The following is a 27786-nucleotide window of genomic DNA, read 5'->3' as shown; positions in this document are numbered from 1 at the left end:
CTCCCTTTCATGGCTAAGATTCTAGAGAAAGTGGTAGCAGAGCAGCTTACTACTTTCTTAGAGATAAATGATATTTTTGACAAATATTAGTCAGGGTTTCGTAAAAAAAAAAGTTTTAGTGTTTTTATAAATCCGATCATGTCAGATACTCTAGGTTTGTCGAGTGGTGTTCCTCAGGGTTCTTTCCTGGGACCAATTATTTTCCTTCTGTATATACTTCCTCTAGCACAAATAATTAGTCAGTTTCAGGATGTCTCTTATCACTTGTATGCAGATGACATTCAGTTATACTGTTCTTTTAAGCCTACTGAGTTATATAAATTGTCATCTTTAATCAACTGTTTGAGTAAGATCAAGAAGTGGCTAAATGATAACTTTTTAATACTGAACTCAGCCAAGACTGAAACTTTAGTCATTGCCCCTGAGCAGAGCATCCCTCAGATCTCTGGGGAAACACTCGAAGCAACTTATTAAAAACTGTTTCTTTCAATTAAGGAACATTTCTAAGATAAGAGCCTTGGTGTCAAAGGCCGTGTTGGAGATAATCATTCATGCTTTTATTTCGTCTCGTTTAGACTATTGTAACAGTATTTTTATTTGCCTTAATAAGAAGGATCTTTGTCGTCTCCAGACTGTCCAAAATTCTGCTGCTAGGCTTTTAACCCACACGAGTAAAAGGGCACATATTACTCCTATTTTAGCTTCTCTTCATTGGCTACCAGTGAAATTTAGAATGCACTTTAAATTTTGGTTCTAACTTTTAGAGCATTACAAGGACAGGCGCCCCCATACATCTCTGACCTGATACAGCTGCGTACGTTCTCACGTAGTCTGAGATCAACAGGCCAGAGATTTTTAGTTGCCCCCCTTACACATTTAAAACTAGAGGGGACCGTTCGGTTCAAGTTGTGGCACCTCGGTTGTGGAACGCTTTGCCTCCTTCCATACACCTTCAAACCCAGTTGAAAACTCTTCTTTTTAAAGAGGCTTTTAACTAGACTGTAGGGTGGCCTTATGTGTACTTCTGTTTATTTTGATTATGTGTTGTGTATTCTACCTATTGTTGTGAAGCACTTTGTGATTTTTATCTGTGAAATGTGCTATACAAATAAATTTTACTTTCTTACCCATTCACTACAGAGCATCCACTGGTGAGCCAGTGATGTAATGCTAAATTTTTCCAAATATGATGAAGAAAAAAAACTCATCTTTAATGGCTTGAGGGTAAATTTTTAGCAAATGTTAATTTTCAAGTCCAATCTTAATTGGAATAGTTTTTTTTCCAATATTACAGTTTTGTTTTTTATTTTTAATTAGAGAAAAGGAGCCCAAACCCCGGACTTTTAAGTGGTAGTGTATATTTACAGTGGAAACATTATGTAATTTCAATGGAATGTAAAAAGATGTTTAACTGGAGATTATGTTCTAGACATGCACTAACACCCATAAAAACATAAACCTGCACAAATAAAGAAGTAAAAATCCAATTCCAATCAAACACCTTTCTGAAATCCATGTTTATTTCGATCTCCACATTACAGCCACAGAAATCACACTCTCATCACCAGCCGACCAAAAGTCAACACCAGAAACACCTCCATCCTCTCGTTCATTCACTCAACTCCGCTGAAAAACAATGCTTTCAATAAAGCAAGAAAGTACAAAGATGATACAAGACATGCATCAAATTTCAACCAATGAAGAATGACGAAAAACACAATGAATGACAAGACCTCACCAGTTAAACAAGGCCAAGAGAGTTGTTCTGAAGAGAGAAATCGCATGAGTTGTATTGAATAGTAGGATTATTATAATGATGTTTTCTGAACACTGAAACATTCTCAAAACGTCACAAAGAAAGAAAGAGGAGTTTCTACACATTTTCTTGGGTGTTTAGCTTAATATCCTGGCTGAAAAGCAACAGGCAGTCAGTGAAGTTGGATTAGCGGTGAACAGACAGACAAACTAACGTAAAATCATCAATGGGAATGTGCAGGACAGAAAGACGCAATGATCCAGAGTAACGTCCCTCCAGCCTCACAACAGAACATACTCCATGATGTACATAAAACAATGACAACGCATCAATGCAAGCGCCAACTGAACATGAAAACTAAAGAAAAACACTGAGTTGTTCCAACTACTTGACATGAAAGAAAATCAAAGAAGCTTGATAAAACGAACTCAGATTACAAGCGTTTCATTTTGTAGATTGTACATTCGTTGATGCTTTTTTCCCCCGTTTCCCCAAGCCCAAAATATACAATGACTATATACACGTTATATTCACTACAGTGACATTTAACAACAAAAAGGCATCCTCATATAGATTTTATATCATATCAAAGCTATATTTAAAGCATCACTGCCTGATTTTTGACGCTTAAAATCCCAATCTTCCCATGATTCTTTTCCTATGAAAAACCCCCCCACAATGTTGAACACAGGAAACAATCTTTATTTGGGTCAAGACAGTGATGTTCCCAAGAAACAAGCCTGAATGATAGTCACCTGCAGTCACATGACTGACGTCACGTTCTGCGAGCCCCGAACCAACACGAGTCACACAAGTACCGCCAAGAAAGCTTATAGTTGCAGGGTCAGTAAAAAAATAAAATAAAGAGCCCATCCCTGACCCGATGAGAAAACCATGGCGGTCGGTCGACAGGCAACCAATAAACAATTGCTTTTTAAAAACTTCAATTTCTGCGTAAAAAAGGGTACATAAAAATCTAAGTTTTGTGCAGTATAAGTTAGTGCAATTATATATATTCCCTCTTGTTCTTCTCATTGGCACTTAGTGAAAGTAATGATCATGAGAGGGACGCTCTTTCCTTCCTGACCTCTGGAAAAAAGACGAGACAAAGCTGCTCTAAGCTGTGATTGGACAAGATATTTTGATGAATTCGATCATTTGGCATTTGCCCAATTGTTTCTTTGATTCCCGTCATTAATGTTTGAACTGCTACATTTTAATTGGCTGTTTTGGTGGATCTGATGAAAGCTTAAACATGATTTAATTCTCATACCTTGAAGGTGAAAAATACTGCAAAATATTTTGAAACAAAAAGCTACCAGCTTGGGTTGGAATTAGAGTTTCTTTTTTAAATAATAATAATAGGAATAATTTGACCCCAAAATAACAAATGTAAAAATAAAAAAATATTTTGAAATGTTTCTTTATATAGATACCTTAAAAGGATAGTGTACCCCAAAATCCCAATCATTCTTCATGTTGTTTCATACCTGTATGACTTTTTCTTTTGTGTAATGCATAAGGAGCTATTTTTATAAAATGCTTCACCATCTCTGGTATTTCTGTCATACAATGACCCCCAGAACTTCAATTGTACAGACAAAAATGCTTTGAAAATATCTTTTTTATGTTTCATACGAGTCAAACAGGTTTGAAACGACACGAGGATGAGTAAATGATGACAGAATGTTTATTTTGGGGTGAACTGTTCCTTTAAGATACAGATCACATTCAAATGTCCAATGATTGTCAGTGTTTCATGGGTTCACTGCAATATATATATACATACATACACACAGCGAGAGTCCTGTTTTCCAGTACAAATATTTAAACACCCTTAAATTAAGATACATTAACTTCGATAAAATGACTTATTTTCTAAGAAAAACAAAAAAAAACCTTTTAACAAATGTGAGTTTATGCTTAAAACCAGGAGAAAAAAACTATTTGAAGGGAAAACAAGATTTTTTTTGTTCTTGCTTTAAGCATAAACACTTAATTCTGATAAATGTTTAAGAAAACAAGTCATTTTTTATTCTCAAGCAGATGTATCTTGATGTTTAGGTATTTGCATATCTTTTTGTGTCTGCAGTGTAACAGCTGAGAGCTGCTTCACTTATATTGAGAGGGTCAGATAGCACAGTGCACACCGTTTACATGAAGACAGCACATGATCACCTCCATATGAAAGAAAGCAAGCACAGTGGAAGACGTCTACATGTTATCAGAGCAAGCGTTTTCAATTACGTGAATAATGAGAAGCGAATAATTCCTTAGGAAGCATAATGTGGGCCGAATTCGCTGTGTCTGTGTGGAAAACACTCGATTTATGGATCACATTAGACTGGGTAGACTTCCCTCGACAGCAGATTGTCTGTTAGCTGGGTTAAAGTGCCTGCCATTGAATTAATACTGTGGACTGACAGGAATAAACCTCATAGCTTATGAAGAGGCTGTTGATCTGTGAGGGACAGAGTAGTTTGGGTGCGTTAGCGCCGAGAGAGGCTAGTTTACATTCACTGCACTATAACCACTCGCAATGAAGGCTCATTCTCGTTTAGAGATATTACTTTAGCAGTATGTGTTGAAACAGTTCTTGACTATTTGCTAAAACGCTCAACATGCAGTTTCCGATGCTATGCTAAACTGTACTCTGCTTGATCAAAATAGAAATGGCCGTTAAAAAAGTGCTTGTAGGCAAAATGAAGCGGCAAGTCAAGAAACAGTTTGATTTGGAACGAAAACAAGTTGTTTGAAGCTTAAATGATGATGAGTTGCTCGGTAAGTGTTCAACCAGGTTTAAGAGGGTTAACTGTTAAAAATAACACCCATCAAAAATAGCTTAGGGAGTTTTTAACAGTAAAAACGGCTATGTATAAAGTCTGCCACACTTAAAATCGTTAGCTGTATTCCACCGAACGCACGCAAAACATGAAAGTATAATAAACTGCCTGGAAAATCTGCTTTGTTTCTGGATTACTTAAGAAAAGCTCCTTTTTGCCTTAATATGCAATGCAGCAAAAGCTTTTTTTCAAAATTATTTTTCTCTTTTTTTGCTTTTATCAGTCTCAGTGTTCCACTATAAAAGCGGTAAGAAAAGAGCACCCCTTGTGGCCTGGAGGAATCAGTGACATTAAAAAGGCCACATGCTTCAGACGGACACATCTCGGCTCGTGAAGTTCGCTCTGAGAGTGTGCAGGAGACTCAGTCCGTGGAACAGCCGCAATAAATGAGCATGTTTTATAGTGGGGTAAGGGATAAAGCTCAGTCAGTGAAGCGCTGGCAGGCCTTCTTCCAGCGGCACGCTGTGCACCACAGGTCCCTCTTCTCCATGCCATACACCTTTCGGCACTTCTTGGCTTCGCCACGCGGTTTCCTGGGAATGCATTTCACATAGTTTCAGCTGTGATGCAAGGCTACACAAACATCTTAAACCGAAAGCATGCGGACAGCTCACCTGGTTCCAGTAGTGGGTTTGGCAGTGGAGGTGGTGTTGGCGTGTGTTTTGCTGACAGTGGTGTGGTTAACAGGCTGTCTCTTCTCACCGATGCTAACAGTGCGGATCTGAGTCATCGGGCCCTGCAAAAGCACTTCATGTTAAAGGTGATCTAAAGCTCAACCAAATACACACAAGTTAACCCTCTGGAGTCTAAGGGTATTTTTGGGGCCCAGAGAAGTTTTGTCATGCCCTGACATTTGTGTTTTTTTCAGTTGCTTATAAACATCTAAATGGCTAAAGTCTAATCTCACTCTAATCAGCACAAACTGGGCTGTAATAATATGTGAGCAGCATGTATGTACATGATTTGTGTTTTTAAGAAAAAATGTTAGGCGTGGTTAGTGAAAAACTAAAAATGTTAAATCACTTGAATAAGGCCATAAAACACATACAGAACAATAGTTCCCGGGACTTTTGAGAACTGGAGCTTGTAGCCTAGAATTGTTCTTTCTAAATTATGTGAAAATCATCTTGTTTACTCACTCACAGAAAACAATATATTGATTTACATTTTCTAAGACACTTTTTGTTGGTAAAAGTCATATGCGAGTAGACGTCAACTATCTATTGTTTTTATATATTTATTTATAATATAAATTTCTATATAATTTATAGATTTCTAAGTGATACATTTTCATGATTACTGTCCATGGCAAAATAACAGTAAAGCCCTGTTCACACCAAGAACGATAACTATAAAAATAAGGATATTAGCGTCCACATCAGCGAACAATATCGTCTGTTTATTCTTCGTGCACGATCATCTTCCACTTTAATTTCTCCAGCTCAATGTTTTTATCGTTCATCTGCTGAAAGTGATTCCTTCAATATCGTTTCTCTGAGCCTTTATCGTTATAGCTGTGGTGTGGACTCTTTAATATTCAGAACGATTTTTAAAACCATATCTTTATCAATATCTTTACAGTTTTTTATTGATCTATAACAGCAGTTCCCTGAGCACAATATATATTCATGATAAAATGTCTTTTTGACAGGCACAAGGAGTCAGCAGTTCCTTTGTTGTCAACCTGTAACAAGGGTTTGGAAACTACTTTCTTCGCTTTGCAAAAGCATCTGAGACAGGAAACCAAAAGTCATGCAAGTGCAACTTCTGAAAGACCCCAGGAGACGGAGAAAGACAAACTGGGAGTGACAAATGAGACCCAACCAGGCTCACAGGATCACTGCCTTTTCAACCTTTAGTGAGCGGAGTCTTGTACAAGGTGACACATGCTCTCGAATACGTCTCTGAGAGGAAGAAAGAAAGAAAGATCTCACCGATAGAGCTTTATATATGACAGGGGGCGACTGCCAGGATACACTGATCCTATCCTCACTGTGAGGCGGATCAGAGGGCATGCTGGGAATGCTGACAGGGGTTGTAGCCTGAAAAACACAGTGTGTGTAAGAAGCGGTATTAGCAAAGCAAGCGGAGAGAGAAAGAGAAAACAGTGTTAAGTACAACCGCAACCAACCGAGAGCCAAGAAGAGCTGCCTCAAAGACAAGCCAGTGACCTCAGGCACATGAGAAAGGGTTCAAAACAGACTGTCTGAGCAGCAGAGGGCAGACACGGCTCCTGAAATCACGGCCTTCGCTGACCTCGTCACCCCGACCCATAAATACTTCAACAAAATGGACCCCAGCATTTAAAGAGACACATGTGTATGAGTAGTCGGGCTTTGATACTGAACAGAATCCTCTATGGAATAATATCGCGGACATTATTCAAAAAGCATTGCAAATTGTATTTGCAATTGCGTTTTCAATTTGTGGACGCATAAAATGTGACATAATCCAAACGCAAATGCAAATCGCGCATTACCGTTTTCATTTTCGATTAAGTGAACGCACAGTGTCTGCCAAATTTAAAATGGAAATGCAAAGTCCGTTTGCAATTGTGTTTTCCATATCTTACGAGCTATGAGCCTGTCATATTTAAATAGCAATATTAATTACCACATTTGCCTTTTCACTCTCTCTGCACTGTGCATGTAAACTGCCAAAACTCAAATGGAATCGCAATACCTTTTGCATTTGAATTTCCAACGTCTACACGGAAACCTGTCAATCAAGTGACAAGGGGTGGGGCCATTTTATTGGGAGTGTTTGCATTGGGAAGTGACGATCGTACTAAAATGTACCATGTTTTTACTAGGGTAAATATGAGTTAACGATAGTGTTTATAATTAAGCCACAGTAGCCACAAATGTACAGTTGTCTGAGACGTTATGAAATGTTCTTTAATATCATGAACCATAAAATGTAGTCAGTGTTCTGCTATTGTTTATTTTCATAATAGGTAAACACAGGCCACACGTTAAGATGGTCACAGATCTGGTGCTGATTCAGTGTAGCTTCGTAGCTCAGTGGTTAGTGACTGTCATCTCTAACGGCATACTATCTTTTAGTGCGTGTTCGAAACCCGGGCCAACACAGACGTTCTTTATTTTTTTGTTTATCCTACTAACTTCAGCCGCTGATTTCGGACTTGCATCCTCAGTAGTTCAGACTTTGTGGATTCGACTCGGGAGTGTGATGTCTGCGAGGACGCAGGTCCGGTAATTCTGCAAACAGCAGCGTACTTGATAACATGTCAGCTCGCCTTGACTACTGCAATTTTCCTCACTGTATGATCGCCCGTTTGGCGGCTGAAGTTAGTAGGATAAACAAAAAAAATAAAGAACGTCTGTGTCGGCCCGGGTTTCGAACACGCGCTAAAAGACTGTATGCCATTAGAGATGACAGTCACTAACCACTGAGCTACGAAGCTACACTGAATCAGCACCAGATCTGTGACCATCTTAACGTGTGGCCTGTGTTTACCTATTATGAAAATAAACAATAGCAGAACACTGACTACATTTTATGGTTCATGATATTAAAGAACATTTCATAACGTCTCAGACAACTGTACATTTGTGGCTACTGTGGCTTAATTATAAACACTATCGTTAACTTATATTTACCCTAGTAAAAACATGGTACATAGCTCGTAAGATATGGAAAACACAATTGCAAACGGACTTTGCATTTCCATTTTAAATTTGGCAGACACTGTGCGTTCACTTAATCAAAAATGAAAACGGTAATGCGCGATTTGCATTTGCGTTTGGATTATGTCACATTTTATGCGTCCACAAATTGAAAACGCAATTGCAAATACAATTTGCAATGCCTTTTGAATAATGTCCGCAATATCATTCCATAATCCTCAATCTGAACCCTCAGAATAAATCTCTGGCCCGTGTGAAAGCTCACTCATTCCATTTAGGAAGAAACCTCAAATTCTTGTTCAGTAAAATATTTAAACATCCTTCACACACACACACACACACACACACACACACACACACACACACACACACACACACACACACACACACACACACACACACACACACACACAGACACAGTGGTGGCCAAAATGATTAGAAGATTAGTATTTTCAGCAGCTAAATATGGTTTGAAGTCAGCTATTTCTATCTTTTTTTACAATTACTTGCAAAAGGAATGTTTGTAAATGTAAACTGATATTTCCTACTGACACACTACAACAAAAGATGACAAAAACTGACTTTAAACCGTTTTTAGCTGCTGAAAATACTAGTGGCCTAAGACTTTTTCATGGCAAGCGCACATAACCACAATTCTATGGAAGTCACATAACGACCTTCAGAAATAAATTCATATAGGTTTGGAACAACATGAACAGGAACATGTCCCTTTAAGCTCTGTTGACTGTGATAGAGAGAGATTTGAGTCGCATTAATAACTAAAACAGAGCCTTGTGTGAGAGATTTGAAAGAATATGATGTTTCCAGAGTAAAAGCATGCACCCACACACAAACACACACACACACACACACACACACACAGACAAAAGCGTCCATGAAGACTTCATCGCTACACCTCAAACCCCTAAAATGATCCGTCTGCACAGAACCTGTGTCCTGAATAAGATGTGTCGGTGTGGACTGCTGTTACCTGGTAAGCGTGGTCAGTGCGGATATGGCACAGAGCCGACGGTGCTGATTGGCTGAGGGGGGTGTGGATCATACGGGCGGGCTCAGATCGAGACGCATCACAGGTCAAGACGGGGAAGACGGGGGCCGGGCCGGACGTAGTAGGAGAGGTGGGCGTGAGGTTGGACAGCCCCTCTGAAAGCGTGTCCATGTTCACCTCGATCTCAGAGTAGTAGAAATCCTCCTCGCCATCGCTGTAGTCAGAATCTCCGTTTCGCCTGAAAACACACAACACTAAACTGACACAAGTGCACTCTCGTGTGCAGCCAGCAGGGGGCAGCAGTGCCAGCACATTAACAGAGGACTGAGTTTATATGGCAAGGTCAGGTAGCAACAAGAGGCTATAAAAACACCACGGTTCCCTCCTGTTATGGTGCTCAGGAAGGGAAGAGCTCCCTGACAGACAATCTGGCCCTTCAGATTCATCTCCAGTCCAAAAGCAATGAGTGAAACTTCCATTTGAATGTTAACGGTATACTTTTCTTTAAAAAAAGAGCCGATCTGTCTCATTTCTGTGTAGAAGACAGCATGTTCAAAGGTGTGATGAGTGTGATTAGGGCTCACCCCAGGTGCACGGTGCGGATGTGCCGCTGGATCCCTGAGGAAGTGCTGAGGACTTTTTCACAGTTCTTCCACAGACACTTAAACATCACCTTCATGGAGTTCTGGAACAAACAAACACACGAGTTACATGTGAAGGACATATCAGTAACTTTGAAACTAACATAGAATATTTCAAGTTTTGGTTCAGTCAGGGCGGCAAATCAATTTTACAATGTCAGGCCTGTAAGATTTTGATTTTTAAGTATTTTATCAAGTGAGTGGGTCAATATTTAATCTTAATTGTTTTTAGTTTTTTAAGTATAAAGCTATAAAAAAATTAGCACACCGAAGGCTACAAACTCTGAATGTTGTCTGCATACAAAATGGGCAAAGAAATGTATTTTCAGGGGACAAAACAGAAAAACAGAATGCCTTAAACACACTTCAAAGATGAATTACCACAGAACAATATTAGTATCTGCAAGTGTTCTAAAAATATATTTTGTAGCAATGTTATTTTAAAAATATATTTTGTAGCAAAGTTATTTATGTAATTTTTTTTAAATTACATTTGAGTAATTCTTTTATTTCTATTCGGCTTTGATTTATATTTGATTTCAGCTTTAGTAATCAATATAGTGCTGCCTTATCGCTGTTAATGTAAAACCCAGTAATGGTAATAGTACTATATAATAATAATAATTACTAAGTGCTTCTTTTAGTGTTCTGAATATCTGAGATATTTGTAGCAATGTTATTTTAGGATTATTTATAAATATAATGCTATTTATATTTTGATTCAGCATTCATTTTATATTTTTATTTAAATTTTGGTAATTTTTATCATTTTTATTTATCTTTATTTCATTTTTAGTAATTTTACTACTAAAGTTTAAAATTATTTCAGTTAGCTGTTAAGACAAAATGTCAAATTTGCATTTAAGTTTTTCATCTGATAGTTACATTTATAATTTATTTTATTTCAGCTTTGACCAAAAATGTTTTATAATGTTGATTATGAATAACAACAGTCCTGCCTTATTGCTATAAATATAAAACCCACTTTCAAGATTAATTATGAGAGAATAATAATTAAGTGCATCTTTAAGTGTTCTGAATATCTGAGATATATTGTAGCAATGTTTTTTTTATGTATTATTCATAAACCCCATATATATTTTTCATTAGCATTTATTTTATATTTTTATGTTTTATTTCATTATTTAACACTCTTTCATTTTATTCTATTTGGATTTCATTTATTTCTTCTTTATTTCAGTTTTAGTTTTAGTACTAAAGCTTAAACTTTATTTAAGCTATCAAGGCCAAATTTCTAATACTAATATTTACATTTTATTTGATTGTATTTCAGCTTTATTTAACAAAACAGGAAAGGAAACCCTTGAAGATCCAGTAGAAATTCCCTTCAGCACAAAGGCCCTTCACTGCTGCAGTGACACAACTATTAAAACAGTTCAAAACAACAGTGACACTGTTGGGAGATTCACACCTCCTGCGCTCTTCTGTCACTTTCACCAGCGCTCGTTTCCCCTCGAGCTCTGATTCTCATCTGTGTTTAGCTAACATGCTTGATTCCTGAGTTTATCGTTGATTCAAACAATGAGTCAGCCTCTCACATGCTGCAACACACGGCGTATTCATAAACACTCAAGCATCTAAACTGAGTACATGAAATCACATTCCTCACCAGTTACAATATTTCGGTAACACTTTAAAAATAGGTAACACATGCATATTACTAGTTTATTAGCCATGTATTAGTGCTAATTAAGAACATATTAATGCCACTACTTGACCTTAATTACATCCCTAATCTTACCCAATACCTAAACCTAACAACTACCTTACTAACTATTAATAAGCAGCAAATTAAGAATTTATTGAGAGAAATGTTGTAGTTAATAGTTATCAAGTGTTACCTATTCTAAAGTGTTACCAATATTTCTGCTTCATCAAAAATAGAAACAGTAATATGAAAAAATATTACAATTAAAAAAAAAAAAAACATTTTTGTATTTACTGTCACTATCTATTTAATGAATCGTACTTTAATTTGTAAAAAAACAAAACATCTTACTGACCTCAAAGCATATGTTTCATTTATTTAAAATATATAAAGTAAAAAAACATATTTCGAAAATGAGATTCAAGTAATATTTAGGAAAGTTACATTTTCTCAAAAGTTAAATTTGACCCCTGGTTATAGTTGATATCCTGCGGAGTGGGCGTAAATGTTTAATAGGTTACATAATGCATCATATTCCCAGAGTTCAGACCAAGAACAGTGTGAGTGAATGACACTCCAGAACAAACCCAGATTATATTATCATTATAATCATAACAATCATCATTTCTTCTGATAAACCCAAACCAGGATCTTCATTTGTGAGGAAAATTAGCACATTAACTGTGAAATGTGAAACATGTCCAGACCTGTTCTCTGCTCACACACACACACACACACACACACAAACAAGCAAGCACTCCTGCTGTTCTCAAGGACGATGATTAACCCTTTCACACATCACACGAGCCTACAAACATTTCCCATTAAAGCCTCGTCAGAGATGATGTGACAACCATTAACCAAAACAGACTCATAAAGCGAGCCAGAGGGGCTAGAAGTGTACGTTTCCATCTGTCTTTATGAATGAACAACCAGTCCTCTTGTGTTACACTTCACCCAGCTGCTCAGCATTTGGCTTGGTCCGCATCAAAGAACTTTGTTTCTTTTTCTCGTCTCCTTGACTCAGAGTGGTTTTTATTGGCTATAGCTGGACGTATAGACATGCAGGGAGGCCTCTGGTGAGCTGAAACAATAGAGGAGGTAGACCGCTCCGGCCTAAGACAAGCACCAGCAGTATGAGACACTTCCATCTGTCTCTGTACTCACACCGAAGAGCCAAAAAATGAGCCCAAATAATGGTGAACATTATGTAATGCGCACCAGCGTGAAACAAACAACTGCACACTATTTTTTTTTAACTCTTTCTTCAACATTTCGACTAAATATCTAGTTGTGTACAGGATGGCTAATCTGAACTGATTCCCAATGGGATCAAATAAGAATCCCCTAAGGATCCTTTTCAAATTACACTGGAAAAAAAAAAAAAAAACATATAATAATAGTCTGTTTAGTTGGGTCTAAGGGCTTTCTTATTTGATTACGATATAATCTATTAAGAGACAGATTTTTGTTTGTTTCTCCTGACACTTCTCATCAGACTCGATGCTCGCTCAGTTTGCCAGATTGAAGACACTGCACGTCACGTTCTCACACAGTGAAAAATACCTCGCGGAGAAAACAGAAAACTGACAAAGCATCAACCGCGGAAAGATCTCAGTACACAATCTTTTAAATTCAAGTCCACCAAAGTTAATCTACTCTCCTGTGTGGTTTGTTTGTCGAACTAAAATGGAAGATTTGGCATTGATTGGTCAGACTGCCTGTCAATCAATCTCCCTGCAAAGGGTCAACTGACAATGGGAGGCAACAAGCATTACACTGTGTAATGAGTTAAACCTTAATAATCATCCGGAAGAAGGAGGCGGGAACCGGCGGACAATCAAATGAAGACTTTAATCACAAAATAAACACAAAACAGCGCACCAGCCCCTCACGGGCGACTGATGCGCATAAAATAAAACCAAAACCTAAAATAAAACCCAGGCCTGGTCCTCTCTCGTCCTTCACTGTCGTCGCTCCAGTTTTATATCCTTCCATCTCCTCCGTGGGCCTCGAGACCGGCGGGTCGAACAGGTGTAGCTCATCTCCAATCACTCCACCGGCCTCGCTCCCACGTCCCTCGGCCCCGCCCCACTCGTCACACACTGTAAACGCCGTTTCACACTGAGCGCGATACGAATCGCAGACGAATGGTGCTTTTACACCGAACGTATAATGACTGATTGCCTTCTGCTAATCCTTCGGCTAGGAGGAACCGACCAGCAATGCATTTTTTCTCAGACATGTAATTCGTACATGGATTTTACATCGTCCGCTGCTCAATATACACTATTAAATTAAGATAAATAAAGTTTGGTTCTGCACCAGAAACACAAACCATCTATAATGCTTACAAGAATACATCCTAAAATATAATAAGAGGTACAATTAGCATCAAGCTACACATGAAAATGTAATTATTGTATTTGCTTAAACCCCACTTTAAACCATCATCGAGTGCTTGTAATAACTTAATTGTAGTTGACTTTAATTCTATAGACAGACATGCAGTATTTGTATGTTAAATAATGCTACACTGCTTATAATTTGTCATAAACATCCTTTATTTAAATAAAAAAAATACCATGAGCATTATCAAATGTCTATTTGCTTTCATATTTTATGTGTAGAAAAATATTTCACTCGATTTTTTTAATACGCAAGATCTACAGTGAATGCGCTCTGACTCAAAACACTTGCACATGAGAAAGAAAATGGACAGTGCTCTCCAGATCACGTAATTCAAAGGAGAATTAATAGAAATTATATTAAGAACATGTGAAAATAATCTGTCCTCAGATAGGCTACCAAAGATAACAAAAACTCGTCATCCAGTCTCTCCTCTCTCAGGATACTCTTCTGTGTTTGTTTACACTGATTTTCGAAACAGCGCCACAACTCTCACCTGAGTTGATTAATCAGCATTTTAATATCATACAGATTATTAGATGGATACCGTTTGCTGGCATCCAAGGCTGCAGTACGCCGTTTTCTGCCAACTGGCAACCCAGGATATTAAAGGTCCCGTTCTTTGTGATCTCATGTTTTAAACTTTAGTTAGTGTGTAATGTTGTTGTTAGAGTATAAATAATATCTGTAAAATTATAAAGCTCAAAGTTCAATGCCAAGCGAGATATTTTATTTAACAGAATTCGCCTACAACGAACGACCCGTTTGGACTACATCCCTTTAGTTCCTGCAGTAATTACGTCACTAAAACAGTTTTTTGACTAACCTCCGCCCACATGAATACACAAAAAGGGGGCGTGGTCTTGTTGCGCTCCGACGGAGAAGAGGAAAAGCTGTGTTTGTGTTTGCCATGTCGTTGAAACGCTGTTATTTTCATCTCGGAGTCCAATCATCTTAGTTTGGCCTTCCCAGGGACGCTGTACTTGGCGATTAATGGTTACAATTTATGTTCAACTCGGTTCCCGAAAATTATAATCCACATGTAAAACTATGTGCAGCACATTTTGCTGAGGACAGCGATCTTCCTTTTTTTTTTAAGATTATTCCTGAAAGATGGAGCAGTTCCCTCTTTGTCTGGAGAAGGCGTTGTTTATGGATCACAACCGGTAAGTGTATTTTATTATTTAAGCTGGTGCGTTTAACAGTTTCTGTAACTTATTACACAAAGGGCAACGCTGTTTAGCTTTGTTAACTAGATGTTAGGGCTGTGCAAAAAAACGAATGCGATTTTCATGCACATCTCGTCAGTAAAAACGCTCCTGTGATTATAAGTACATACTCCAGTACTCCAGCACGTGCGTTCTAGCCCAATCGCGTTTACAGGAGGGCCGCATGCACTCAGCTGCTGTTGAATCACAACACTGGAACCGCTGGCACAATCAGAACTCGTTACGTGTTTCTGAATGAGAGACTTTATAGAACAAGGAAGTCATCAGCCCGTTTTTATGACAGTGAACAGCGGTATACAGATAGGTGAATTGTGTGGAAAATACTGTGTTTTTTTACACGGGAAACATGAACACATGTTATATTGTACACTGTAAGCTTCAAAAAAGCGCGAATAAACAGGACCTTTAAAATACTATTGGGTAAACTAGCAGTAGGCGGAGTCACAGTCCAAAACAAAAACAGACACTCCGACACAGAAAGCACATTTCAAATCAGAATATCTTGCTGTAGAAGTATGCGAACTCAACATGTTTCCTAAATATCTACTTACATAATATGATATTATTATGCTTTAATAAATGACATAGATCACCTTTAATCATATTAAGTTTTCTCTACAAACCAAGTGTGTGTTATTTGAGTTGAAAGTAAAGTTGTGGAGTTGTAGAGCTGTAAATCAGAGGAACTACTGTTCTACAGGTAGTTGGATCAACCTCCAGTTATGTGTTATGATCATTCCTGTGACTTGAGTGATGGTATCTTGGCATACCTTGCAAAGTTACTTGGTTTACAAACTTTGCATGGTCATGACAGTAATTGAAAGACTGGATATAACTTTGCACAGATAAGTTCAGTAAGCAATCCTACTTCAATAATATTAACAAGTCTGCGTCTTTTTGTAAACATTTATTACAATACCATGCTCCGTTGATTACCATAGTAAGTGCCTTGCTTTAAATGAGATTTTTTTTGTACACTACTATTTAAAAAAAATTGGGGGTCAATATGTTTCTTTTAAATAAATAATACTTTTGTAGTTTTAATCGGAAGATTTCAATACAGCTGAAACTAGAAGAATCCTTTTAAATGTCTGATATCACTTAAGGAAAGTTTTTCTGTCCTGTTTCTGCCTTCTTCATTTCTCTGTCCAATATCTGGAATTGCAAAATCAGAATTGAGAAATATTCAAAAAAAGAAAAACTTCCAAACAAACATATTTCTCTTTTCTCCCTTCTTCAGGGAGAGGCGTGTAGTCGTGACAGAATCCGTGTATACAATATTGTGCAACTGGGAATTGCGTGAAAAACATGTGCTACAGCGTGTGTAGTGCTGTGAAAGGATAAGCCCTAGTGGATCTCTAACGGAACCCCCCTTCTCCCCCCCCCCCCACACACACACACACGTTCCCTTGGCCTCTCCCAAAACAAGGTGAATGAGCAGAAAGGATAATGGCTTCCTGACACTGAAACCACATTCACATTCTGGAGTGATTTCCACACTACAAAAAAAAACACAGAAAAGAAACAAAAGACGGGACAACAAAAGAGAGAGAGCTAAAAACATGCCATCATTTTACTGAGGTGCAAGGGTGACAAGACTCATTGGGCCAGAGCCACAATGATGTGCTTATTAGAGCTCTTCAATTTTTAAAGGCAGAGATCTGAAAATTCACTGAGGAGTCAAGCCACTTTTGTGCACAAAAACTAACCAGTCAAACTGCTTTCTCATATGCCATGACTTGACACCTCACCTTTCTTTTTCTGGGGATGGGGTCCTCAAACAGGAAGTGTGTACTCTCGGTTTCCTCAATGTTGTCATCACTCTGGGAGGAAAGCAGGAAGCTCTTGCCGGCATCATTAGAGAGGGGCGGGGACGGAGTGGAGGGCACCGATTGGTCGCTGGCATCCCAGCTCCAGTTCCCACTGGTAGAGCTGCTGTAGCTGGCAGACAGGCTCTCCTTCCAGCCTTTACCAGCCAAATCTGCACCTGAACACAGCATTTTAAAGCAGGAGAAGACCTTTGACACTATTGCCTGGAGTATTATTACCTAACCCAGAACCCAGCACACTTCATGAATTCACAGATTAAAAATCAAATCCATGTATAAAAAAATTACATAACCAAACACAAAATACATAAAACAAAACAGAACAAAACTGTTTTTTTTTTTTTTGCTAAAAACCGATAGGCTTGTGACTGTCCGTTAGACTGCCAAGTAAGTTACCCTGTCAAGGTCCAGAAAAGTATAAAAGACATCGTCAGAATAGTCCATCTGCCATCAGTGATTCAAATGTTACGTTATGAAGTGACGAGAATACTCTCTGTATGCAAATAAAACAAAAATGATGACTTTTATTCTGATGATGTCTTTCATACTTTTCTGAACCTTGACACTGTTATTTACTTGGCAGTCTACGGGACAGTCACAAGCCTCCCAGTTTTCATCCAAAATATCTTAAATTGTGTTCCAAAGAAAAACAATGCTTTTACGGGTTTGGAACGACATGGGGGTAAGTGATTAATGACAACATTTTCATTTTGGGGTGGAGTATCCCTTTAAGTTGGCCATCCCTGCTCTGTTCTAAACCGATTGTCAGTACAAACAGTGTGATTAGTGTTCTCACTGAACACTACAAATGCCCAGATGATGCACTTCACTGAAAAACCAAGTGTGGAATGTTGGACACTTGCACTCACAGCTTTAATACATAGGCTATTGGAGGATGAGGAGCCATCAGACACTGATGATAAATTACAAAATAACCTCATTCAATTCATACACTAGACAGTTGAGTGAATAGAATAAGTGCATAGAGTATAGTGCGTCATTTGGAACACAACCTTTATTATTCAGAGCTAGGTCAATTTCTGTGAAAGTGTGCATGTTAAAAGAATTCATTCAGAATTAGACATCCATTCTTTTACAGAATGCAGGAAATTTGGCATTAGACTCAGAGTGAAAATCATTGATTTATTTGTGCATATTTTACACTTGTTTATTACACGGCTCTCTGAAATCCTTTATTCTGATTGCTCAGTCACAACATTCCAAGTTGTGTTATTTCCCAATAACATCCATCGTAATTAGCCGAATAACACAGCACTTATCTGGCTTCTCTCACATCTTTCCTATCACACCACCACAGTCTCTCTCAGTTCATTCACACACAGCTGCCATCTTGCACTTCAGTCACTGACTGTATTAACTGAAGAATGAAACCGTCGTCTAGACTCAATGCTGTTTTAACTGTTTTTCTTTGTGGAAGCTTTGCGTTTAAAAGCCAATAAAATATTTCAACTCAAATCAATATTGGTGTCTAATTATTTACTTATGTGGCAAGTTGCCCTGAAATAAGCAGATAATAAACATCCATCCATGTTATTGCAGGATAAACCCCTTCAGGTGATACAAGATCCTGATCACTCTTGTGGGTTTTTTTCGGCGTCTGCTATAACATCCACCTGGATGAACATTATTTCTTACATATGGTTTAGTTACACTGGAGTTGGTGTGAAATCCCATACAAATATCCCTGATGGCACGCATTGTATTATTTCATTAATGCGTATGATAAATTTGTTTTACACCTGTGGCATTTTTTGTCAAATAAATGTTTATAAATCGCAACACATGACCAAGTGTGCACTCTAATAGATGAAGAAAGAAACAGCTTCTGTAACGGCTTCAGTAAATGTGTTTATATGGGATTCATTTGTCAATAAATCTATAAAAAACCTAATAGTTTAAATCAAAACAAATGGGCTGTTTACAAGCATTCAAATGAGCAAAAAGAAAATAAATAAAACCGAGCTAAATGATTCACATCACAACAAATTATGGTAACTCTTTAATAAGATTCACTTTTGCTCTGTCTAACGATAACTAACTAATTTTACACAGCATCTATTATTCTAGATTAAAGTTCATTATAAATACACTACAGTTCGTTATTTTACGTTGTTCATAAAGCATACATTTACGTTAACCCATTAATGTTAAAAATGTATTAGTCAATGTAGAAATGAACATGAACCTTCAATAATAAATGATCTCAATATTCATGAAATGCCTAAATATTCTTATTGTGCGGGGGGGGGGGGGGGGGTGTTTACAGTCATTGTTTATAATTATATAATTAAAAAGTCTAAAAAATCTAAAAACAACCTTATGTGCAATTTAAATGCTTACTGATTGATTAATTGTCTGTTAAATAAATCAGTTTTTATTTGACTGATTGTTTAATTAATTATTATTATTATTATTTTAGGTTTGCTTCTGCCTAAATGAAAACGTTATTTTCAGTTTCAAAAATAATTTTGGCAAGTTATGTTCAATACCATATCAGTTTCTGCCTCAATGCTTCATGAGGACTGTGGCACCAGTTGGGGTTTTTTCCCCACATCTAGGGCTGTAGCTATCAAATATTTTAGTAATCGAGTATTCTACCAAAAATTCCATTGATCAATCGAGTAATCGGATAAAATGTGTTTTTGCTTAATTAAAGTGCAATATTAATTATGCAAGAGAAAATAAGACTCCTGGGTCTCTTAAAATGAACAACTAAGTTTCCTTTTTTAGAAAAAAAATATTTTTACTTGTTGTGGTATGCCAGCTCTATCTTGCAATGGACACACGCCACGACGTTCTCTTTTCGTTTGCCCGCGTCCCCAAATCAAAACACTGCTGACTCCTTGCAGTATGCGATGTCGGCCGCAGCTCTTGTGTCTCCTTCTGCTTTCTGGGTGACGTAAACACGTTGTGTCACATAAAAAAAATTTATTGCGAAAGAACCTTACGTGAGATTTAAAACAAATTAAAAGAGGCTTTGAGGCAGAAGAATTTGCCTCGATCATTTTTTGTAATCGAGTTACTCGAGGAATCGTTTCAGCCCTACCCACATCAGTGTTTTATTGTGGTAAAATCCATTTCAGTTAAACCCAGACCGTGGTTGGTCACTTTACAAGACAGTACTTCCTCTCAAAGCTGGCAGTTCTTAGCAGGAGTTAGCTGCAATGAAGACCAGACCTCATGCCGTTAGTCATCAGACTAACAAAACTACTGAAATACCAGCAGCCCATATTTATTCTTTCTTTATCTATTTTCTAGTAGGGAGGAAAGGGACAGTTCTCTGTTATTTGAGCAGCCACACTGATACAGTACAATAAGTCTTTAATTTCCCAGAAGGGCAATGTGTTTGCATTAAAGATATAAAAAAATGACAACGCACAAATGAAAAACACATCAAATCCAATCCCAAGGCCAATGTCCTTGATTAAATAGAAATGGAGAGTGGGGAAAGTTGTGCCACTTTTTACTTAAGGTGTCCTCTAGGCAAAAGTAATGAGATATAATATTATTTCAGGATCTCTTCTTTCAACTGAAAGCATCTATACTGAAGGGACACTGAAATATGACTTATACAAAACTATTACTATTACTAATGCGCTACGTCATTTTAAAGATTTATCTAGCTGGACATTCACTTTTCTGTATCCCATCCAGGAAAGGGTTTAATATTAAGAATATATTAATGTAAATAACCGGTTTTTCTATCATTTTCTAACAGTATCTGCAGTAGTATTTTTTTGACCATATGCCATGCAGAAAAATAGTTTTCCAGCATTTTTATTAAATGTATATGAGGTATATAAGGGGCCTTTTTAGGTATATGGTCAATTGACAAATATAATTTAAATGACCATTCAAAAGTTTGGAGTCAGGAATACTTTTTAAAATGAACTTGTTTCTGCTCATTGCAACTGCATTTATTTAATCAGAAATACAACAAAAACAAAAATATTGTGAAATATTATTGAAATTTAAAATAACTGCTTTTGATTTCTAAAATTTTATCTTATTCCTGTGGTCAAAGCTGAATTTTCAGCATCATTTCTCCAGTCTTCAGTGTCACATGATCCTTCAGAAATCATTATAATATACTGATCTGCCGCTCTAGAAACATTTCTTATCATTATCAATACTGAAAACAGTTTTTGTGGAAACATTTTTAAATTTTTTCATAATTCTTTGATAAGTAGAAAGTTCAGACAGCATTTATTTGAAATAGAAATATTGTGAAACATTCTAAATGTCTTTGCGTTCACTTTTGATCTCTTTAATGTGTCCTGTCTGAATAAAAGTATCAATTTCATTCAAAAATACAACATCACTCGATGACTCGACGAAATAATAATGACTAAATCATCCAAAATTCATCACTGGTGCAAATTTGGCCAACTAAAATAGCGCAATTAATCAAAATCTAATCAAAGAGGGTCGGCTAAGATCAAATCACACAGCTGAGGATCTGAGTGACTCAATAACTGAAGGGACAAACGAGAGGGAAATCCTCCATGGAAAGTTTTCAGAGGATCCATTAAAACAGTCCGTTCTTTCCAAGACACAAATGTGGAGGACTGTGGAGGGACAGCCGCTGTTTTGTGACAGCTTAAGAAAACTCTCACTTTTCATTTTGTTCCAGAACCTCTGAAAGGTCAGAACAAACGCAATACAAGTACGCTTTCACCACAGTCCAGTTAACATTTAAAAATCCGGCTCTTTTAAAAGAACAATCTTTGGTTACACGTCTTAAAGGAATAGTTCTGTTCAATGAATCAGTAAACAAAAATGAATCTGATCTGATTCTCGAGTTTGACTCACTGGCTCTTAAGTACCCTTTTTTTCTAATTGCATGGAAAATAGCAAGCAAAATATCTTCTTTGGGCTTGGAATGATATGACGGTGAATCAGTGATGCCAGAATCATTTTCATTTTTTGGGGTAAGCTATTCATTTAAGAGCAAAATCTGTGTTTGATTCAAAGTCTAATAAAACATCAATGAGAGAGTTCAAGCACTTCTGCTGCTGCACAATGTCTTTTGTCTTTTGTTCTGAAACTCTTTGAACATACTTTTGGTTTTGGAAGCCATGAGCTGAAGGAAGGACAGTCACTGCAATTACGAACCCATAGTCTGGTTTTCCTCTCATCATGCTGAAGGGGACATAAAAATGGAAAACAGCATTTTTGTTCCTCTTTTGAAATAAGAGTCTGATGACCAAGTGCTAATATTTATACAAAACTACACTGTTTTCAGAGATCAGGATGACTATGACATCACAACCATGAGCTCATTAACATATGAACACTGGTATGCTGATATTAGCCAATCATAACAGAGGCCATTTACATCTACAAGTCTAAAGGTACATTACAAAAAGCAGCCTGTTTAATTGTACAGGGTAAAGCATATATATATAAAAGCTGAATTTTCAGCATCATTACTCCAGTCTTCAGTGTCACATGATCCTTCAGAAATCAGTATAATAAGCTAATTTAACATTTCTTATTATCAATGATGAAAACAGTTGTTCTGGTTACTATTTTTGTAGAAAGCACAACATTTTTTTCAAGATTCTATGATATGATTAAAAAAATTCAAAAGAGCAGCATTTATTTGAAATAGAAATCTTTTGTAACATTATAATTGTCTTTACTGTAACTTTTGATCAATTTAATACATCCTTGCTGAATAAAACCATTAATTTCTTCCCAAAAAATGAATAATATTTTTTTATATATATACATGATTAATAATAACTGGCTCAACCAATGGAGTGAGTTTGGGGCGTGACTATCTGTTTGAAATAGAACGGACTGTGTTCGAAAACAACTAATATATTTGCAACTCTGTTTGGCGGCACACAAATTACACACTTCATCAATGCCAAAATGGAGAAATCGGGAGTCCTCTTGGGCACTTATGAAGGTTCAGAGCCTGTTTGACAAGCCATCATTCAACCTGAGCGCTCTGGGATCTATCAGGGAAGCGAGAAGTAGAGCGATGTTTAACCTGAGGCACTGCAGGAAGGGTTGAGCACCAACGGGCTGGTGGACAGTGTGGTCAGGACGGTGGCGGCCATCACCTCTTTATCAGCAAGACCAGAAGGCCTCCTGTTAAAAGAGAGAGAGAGAGAAATTAGTTTACAAATCACTGACATCTGAAGACCTGGATCAACTAAAACCAATTACGTCAAGCAGAGACAGATGTTAAGAACACACTCCCACATCAATATAAAACGGCACACATCTGTTAGGTGGGCCGCCCGGGCCTTTCTCTCTCTCTTTCTCTCTCGGCCTGAGCGCCTGTTTTCTCTGTTCGGCAGGCTGAGTCCCACAGTAAACACTTCTCTCGGCTGTATCGCAGCTCCCTACTGTGCTGAACTCATCATGGGTAATGGAAAATTCCAGCGCAGTAATAAACACGCAGTAATATGCCCACACAGCACAGCTCCATTATCAACTGTATTTATTCAGCGTGTGTGTGGGAGACAGTTTACTCGTGTTTGTAAATCAACACCAGGGTTTAGTGTGCGGCTGAATGAAACACTCTGTTAACTGTTTAGGGTCTTGCTCACAAGTGTGATTCAGCTTCAGGCTGTGTATGTACTGTATACTGCGTGCACATGATTGATGGCTGTTACATCGGTTTGCAGTGAAAGAGAGGGAAACCGGAGGGATTGTGGGAGATCAGAGAGTGAGGAGAGTGAGTGAGTGTTAACAGACATTACATTTAAATATTTATGCAAATTAGAAATGTTTAAATAAGATTACTGCACAAGATGGGATTGGTGCGAATGCGATCAGTGGCACGTTGATTCAACAAACACAACTACACAATATCAAACAAATGTTATGTTAGAAACTCATCTCTGGTCAAATGGAAATGATTTTGCTTCTAGTGCAATTTTTTTTTTTTTTGTAATTTCAATGTATTTATTTGTTAATTAATTTGTTTACTATAATATGTATATATAAAAAATACAATAATATAAAAATAATACTATAACAATGATGGCCATATCTGATTATCAGTGAATAATTAATTTTATTTTGGTCTGTTTATTACACAAAGTATTTGTATGAGTATCTCAAAAGTCATTTGGACTACTTTTATGTCTTAAAAAAATTAAATTTGACAACCCTCATGCCCAATCATTTCTACTGTATGGAAAAGTGCAGCCTGAACGGACTTCTAAACCTCTTTTTTGTCCAGCAGAAAAACTATCGTATGGATTTGGAATGACATGAGAGTGAGAGAAATCATTTTTTGGTGGTGAACTACTCCTTAAAAGTCAACAACATATTTCATCACTCATAATTATGCAATTGTTGAGCCACGCTAGAGAACTAGGTGAGAATCAGATTCTTCTCTTCTCCGGCCTGAACACAGCAGCACTGATCTAAGCACAGAAACAGACACAGGGCTAAGCTGTGTCCCTATGTTATATAATCAAAAAAATCCCACTCACACTCCCTCATAATTTCATAAAATATACTCCCTCTGCCCGACACACACACATGCCGGGTTTCTGCCCCCCGCCTGCTTTGGCAACCCAACCAGAGCAAACTGGTTTGGAGTCGCTCTGAAAGCCAAGCCCAGAGACTTGGCAGGGCTGTCAAACTTTCCTTTATCTGGGTCAACTTCCAAAAATCTTTCTATCGCTGCAAAAGAAAAGAAAAGCAAGTAGTGGATTAGAAGCAGACAAGACTAAAGAACATAAATCAAATATGAAGTTCTGCCTCATTTTTTGAGATTCATGCAAAGAGAAAACTGCACAGTTTTGAAAAAAGAGGAGAGGAGAAACTTTCTGCTTCTAGAGGCAAAGAAAATGACACACATTATAGGTGACGGTACTATGCTGGTTTTATTAAAGACTGTGTGTGTGGAGCACACATTCAGAATGAATATGTAGGTGTATGTTTGCATTTCTCTGTTTCCGACACTCTTGATCAAAACACACTGGAGGTGGATTATACTGGCATTTTTAGATTTGCATAAGAATATATATGTTGCAAATTATATTTAAAAGCAACACACACATGCACGCAAACACACACACAACTCATTCAGCTATCTAAATTGGAACATGACTAGACTGCTTTTATATGGAATTAAATTAGAGCTGAAACAAATAATCGATTTAATCGATTATTAAAATAGTTGTCAACTAATTTAGTCATCGATTCGTTGCTAAATAACTTTTATTTGCCGTAAGCGGCTCATTTCGTGCATATTTCAAATCTGCGGTGACCAAAGTGTGGCAGTAATGAGCCACCGGAGGTTTTACTCAGCCAGTACAGCAGGAGAAGTAGCGAATAGCCAATAGCTGGCCTCGTTTTATGTCACGTGCTTCCCGAACAGCGTCTCTGCAGCATTCAGCGTGATATGGGAGTACTTTACTTTGAGCCTTCAAAAAAGAAGAGTAACCTGTAAACTCTGCACTACTGAACTGTTTAAGGGGCCGTTCACATATCGCGTCTTTTGCGCGCTCAAGTTCGTTATTTCCAACACCGCACCGCATCGAGTTAAAAACATTTAAACTTTTCAGAGAGCCGCAAGCGCACCGCGGGTCATGTGACAAGAACTAACCAATCAGCTTCATCCTTTCCCGTAACAACGTTAAAAGCTCAGTCAAGATGAAAGGAACAGCTGATCATAGCTGTATATGGATTTCCATTTTGAAATAAATTTAGTAGCAGAGCTACTGCAAGCGATTTTTTGAGCTGCAAATCCATTTATCCTTTGCTGAAATTTCCGCGTCTTCAAGGAGAGAGCACGTCATGGTTGCTTAGCAAAGGCAGACGCCTCAGGGGCGCTTCTGCGCAGGCGCTTTGGAAAGAAGGAGAAAGCGGTGCGCCTAGCGTTTTCCACGCGTTTTTAGGCGCGATTTGTGAACGGCCCCTAAGACTTTCATTTGTGCAGATTCTCCAGTACAATGTTGTTTGCAAATGTTTAGCCGTAAAAGCTGAGAACATTGCTTTTTAACAGTTAACATTTAAAGCTTTACAAACATGTTCTGTGATCAGTTTGTCGTTTACCAGTTCAAAATTCAGTCGTGCAGCCTAATTATGACTGAATGAGAGAGGTAAATGTTTAAAGATATTTGAAATGCACTTTTTTCCTAAGTATTCACTGCTCTTTTTCACACAGCAGGTTTTTTGTGTGTGTCCAATTTTTTTTTTCTGGACAACCTTCTGATGGATTTTACTTTCAATTGTGAGTTCCATTTAGGTTTCATGCCATTGGCACTTTATTCGAAGGATTGTTTACAATTTCACAGCAAAAGCTATAAAGCTGTTTCCAAGTAAATAATAAAATGCAACGCACTGCAATTTTATTCTGTTTTATCCTTATTCTTCATGAAAATATGTTCTGAAAGATTCCTTAATAAGCTTTGTTCAGGATGTTAAACTACTTTAGGAGCTCTAAGGACTGCCATGGTGAAAACATTATTTGAAATCTACTTGTGAAATTTGCTAGAGTATGGGTCAGTGTTTTGATTGCAGAAGAGTTCGACAAAGGATCACTAACACATAATAAAACAACTCCAGGTATATTTTTGATGAGGATATGACAATGCACAATGGTTAAAATCTCTTAAAAATCTATGCTGAATGATAAAGACCCTTTATTAATAATTTACTTGGGGGAAAATGGAAAAAAACTAAAGTATAAGTACATAAACCGATTAATCGATTAATCGTAAAAATAATCGACAGATTAATCGATTATCAAAATAATCGTTAGTTGCAGCCCTAAATTAAATACAATTACATAACAGATTTACATGATACAGATACAAAACAATACCTATATGGCAATGGCAAAATTTACTGTATTTATGAATTGTTTAGCCAAAAAAGGGCCAGATTTACTATCAGCTTGCGTCAGAGCAAACCCTCATTTGGTGTTAAAAAAAACTACTGTAAGGATTTACTAAAGACACACAGTGGGAAATAGCTCTGAAAAGGTGTGGACATGGTTATTTTTGCGACTCAACTTATGCATTTAATGCAATATGCATTTGAAGGAGTTTCCCTTCCATTGGTAAATTTATGGGAGGAGAGTATTTAAATGACTTCTAGTGAGTATTTTGTAATTTAAGCTCCCAAAAATAAATCCACATAATGATTTGGGAAAGAGTGCGAGGATATCAGAGACTCAAACGGATTCTAGCACCAGCACTGTTTTCTCTGACCGTTTTCCTCCCTCTGTTTCTCTCACACTCGCGCAGCGCCTGCTTTCCTGCCTTCCCGCTTCTCCACGCTTTTCCCGAAAAGGCTCTTTATCACATTCAGCTGTATGATTCATGTGTTACCATATTCACAAAACGCATTCATAAACACGCCGAGAGGGGCTTAGCAAATCTGTGAATGTGTGTGAGAGATAAATGGGACTTACTGGAATCTAATTTCCAGCATTAAAGTCAAATTTAAGTGTGTGTGAAATGCTACACCAGTAACTGTGATGAATTAACCCACATTCTCTAATCACTCTGCTCGACAGCATCTGCAGGCCTGTGTAACACAGTGTCTAGATTTTAAGTGAGCGGAACAACATAATCTAGCGTCTACACGTCTAGTTTTGTGGCATGTTGATTTGCAGTGGACTGCAACTGTAAAAACGGTCATGAAAACCCAGGGAATTTAGTGACCGTCTGGCCACAGGGCTCATTTATACTCCTGTCAGAAATAAACTTACACGTCTATGGTCACATTCCTCCAACTCTGAGGAAATG

General features: G+C 37.5%; 1 protein-coding gene across 2 annotated transcripts in view; it reads right to left on the bottom strand.

The window, feature by feature from the left end:
• Window positions 1-1502: 1502 nt before the first annotated feature.
• The window catches only part of LOC132117963 (zinc finger protein 704-like), a 65392-nt gene continuing 39108 nt past the window's right edge, over window positions 1503-27786 (bottom strand). The window contains exons 3-9 of one of the 2 annotated variants that reach the window (XM_059527366.1): window positions 23058-23158; window positions 16958-17193; window positions 9843-9943; window positions 9241-9496; window positions 6534-6641; window positions 5214-5335; window positions 1503-5132 (exon numbers count right to left, since the gene is read on the bottom strand). In XM_059527366.1, coding sequence (XP_059383349.1) covers window positions 5021-5132; window positions 5214-5335; window positions 6534-6641; window positions 9241-9496; window positions 9843-9943; window positions 16958-17193; window positions 23058-23158 — 1036 coding nt within the window. In that variant the 3' untranslated portion in view covers window positions 1503-5020. The remainder of the gene's footprint in view (window positions 5133-5213; window positions 5336-6533; window positions 6642-9240; window positions 9497-9842; window positions 9944-16957; window positions 17194-23057; window positions 23159-27786) is intronic. The other variant, XM_059527367.1, reaches the window with a different exon arrangement.

The sequence above is a fragment of the Carassius carassius genome, chromosome 37, assembly GCF_963082965.1.
Source record: "Carassius carassius chromosome 37, fCarCar2.1, whole genome shotgun sequence".
NCBI classification, from domain to species: domain Eukaryota; kingdom Metazoa; phylum Chordata; class Actinopteri; order Cypriniformes; family Cyprinidae; genus Carassius; species Carassius carassius.
The sequence above is the reverse complement of the archived record's forward strand: the minus strand, read 5'-3'. Positions and strand labels throughout refer to the sequence as shown.